This window comes from Aplysia californica, unplaced genomic scaffold (genome assembly GCF_000002075.1).
Source record: "Aplysia californica isolate F4 #8 unplaced genomic scaffold, AplCal3.0 scaffold00034, whole genome shotgun sequence".
Classification (NCBI taxonomy): Eukaryota; Metazoa; Mollusca; class Gastropoda; order Aplysiida; family Aplysiidae; genus Aplysia; species Aplysia californica.
The window spans coordinates 1,659,258-1,661,614 of record NW_004797304.1 but is presented as its reverse complement, the minus strand read 5'-3'; the positions used below and the strand labels follow the sequence as shown (position 1 = coordinate 1,661,614).

The 2,357-nt window shown below is 45.1% G+C and overlaps 1 protein-coding gene across 1 annotated transcript in view; it reads left to right on the top strand.

The window, feature by feature from the left end:
- The window catches only part of LOC101860951, a gene marked incomplete in the record, with an annotated part of 17,636 nt that overhangs the window by 9,378 nt on the left and 5,901 nt on the right, over positions 1-2,357 (top strand). Inside the window, 1 exon segment of the mRNA XM_035973846.1 lies at positions 315-1,419. Coding sequence (XP_035829739.1) covers positions 485-1,419 — 935 coding nt within the window.

Genomic DNA, 2,357 nt, shown 5'->3' with positions numbered 1-2,357 from the left:
AGAAGAAGAAGAAGAAGAAGAAGAAGAAGAAGAAGAAGAAGAAAAGGAAGAGGAGGAAAAGGAGGAGGAGGAGGAGCAATAGCAGCAGCAACTGCTCCCTATTAGCCATTGTTTTCAGCAAAACTGACAGCTGCTACATTTTTGGTTCATAAATATATAACAAAGGTTCGAACCCAAGTCAGCCGTACGGTCGTCAAGAATTTCTTTTTGAACTTGCAAAGTACGTGGCAGAATCGTATCAGCAATGTTGAGTTGGAAAACTATGTCCTTCGAAGCGGTACTCCTTTTTACATGCTCGTTTCTCTTCTCCTCAGATTCTCCTCGACCTCTCCGTCATCGTATTTCGTGATAACCACCATCAACGTCACAACCATTGTTCCATTCTTGGGGTGTCAAACAGCCCCTTTTGATTTTTCTTCCAACTGTGATACACTACGACGCGGCTTTAACCTTTCATCACTGACCAATAAAAAAAAAATTCATAATGGATCCTGAACCGGAGACTTTTGATGAACTTGACGTAGATCTAGAGCCTGTACAAGAGGGAACTGCACTATTAGGGGAGTCAGCTTCTGATGTCTTCATGGCAAACGATGAACCGCCAGCCTTGGGTCAACAGAACATTGATGCAGTTGACACCGGCGTCGAGAAATCGATGGTTTCAGAAAGCAGTTCTCGTGTCGTTGGCGAAGAGGGCGTGGCTGAAGAAACCAGCTACAACGAACACCTGCGAGGGAGTGAACAAAATGCTGAGGAAATGTCCCTGTATTCGGAGGGTGCGGAAAAAAGGGGCGGTCTCGACGAAGAAGAGGCGGGGCATCCAGAGGGGGAAATATATGAAGAAGCGTCACCCCAACTTAGGGAATACGAGGAGGAGGAACAAAATTCTCCTCTAGAGGCTGAGAAGGTGTCATCAGAGGGTATCGGACATGTATCAACAGAAGAGGCGGGACTGTATGGCCTTCCACACACGGAAGAAGACAAACAGAAAGAAGCACCACTTAGAATAGAGGAACCAGGGTCAGCAGAGGCAAGAGATGACACCGCAATGGATTATTCTGAACAGGCAGCGGAGTTTGTCGCAGGAACTGGCAAAAATCAGGAAATACCTAGCATTATGGTTGACAGTGGAGATGCAGAGGAGGCAGAAAACCGTGTTCTTGCCGTAGAAAATCACTTACAAATGGTTGCCGTGCCGTTCAACCCGCTTCCAGTTGAGGTGACAGTACAAGTACCAAACTCTCAAAATGTGCACCCTCCTCCTTTGAAGGAAACGACAAATCAGCAGCGTCCAAAACGTGCCGTGATCCGACTGGCCGAGGTGATGTACAAAGCCCACAGAGGGAGTGTCAGGCAAAATGCAGATCTGTCGGTGTTGGCTTATGCCGGACCGGATAGAGAGAGAGTGAAGGACGAAAGGTAAATGTTATAAATTTGGGAAAACTGGATTTGTTCGATATCTAATTTACTAGTCACAAACATATGTGTGCGGAATGAGGGCTTTGTTGTTGCTGCTTTTGATTTCTCTATCGTTTTTGTTCTGCTGCTGTTATAGATGTTGTTGTTATTGCTATTGGGTTTTTAAAAAAATAAGAAGCATTTTTTAAAATTATTGTAAGTTCTGATACCGCTTCACTTTCTCTTTCTTTCCATTCTGTTGCTGCACTATGTCATCAGTCCCTTATGCCACTTTCCTATTCCTATATAATCTTTCTCCCAACTCTTCACCTGTCTTTCTCACTCATCTTAATCACCCTAAAATCTTCTACTCCCCACCACCTTTTTCATCCTTTCCTCATACCTCTACTCATGCACAGTTACAGATCATACCTTTACTCTCCCCCCACCCCCTTTCATTTCAGTCCACCCAGCTTCCCATTTCCATCCTTTCCCCAATCCCTCTCCTATCACTCTCCAGTCCGTCGCACCATCTCTAGCGCATCCCTCTCCCTAGCCTACCCTCTCTTCCGACTACCGTCCCCTCATCACCGCCCCCGCTCCTTCCCAACCCCAGCTCTTGACATTCCCTGTATGCCACCTTGACGAAAAGGCTAATCTAACAACGTGTTGTCTCTGTAGCTCATAGGTCATCCAAGTTGGCGGCTGCCACCTCAGACATTTCTCACACATCCCAACTCATTACTCGCCTTGTTGGCATAAGAAGAGCATCCATGAGTTGTACAATACGCCAGCAACATTGGACAAGGAAAAAAACATTTTCCTGATTAACCGGATTTTGGTTGCATCCATGGCGTTCTTTACGACCATAGATTTCAGACAGAATATAGTTGTTTTTTTTTCAGCAGCATGCACATATCGTTATTATTTCTTTTTTTTCCATTGCCATATATATATAT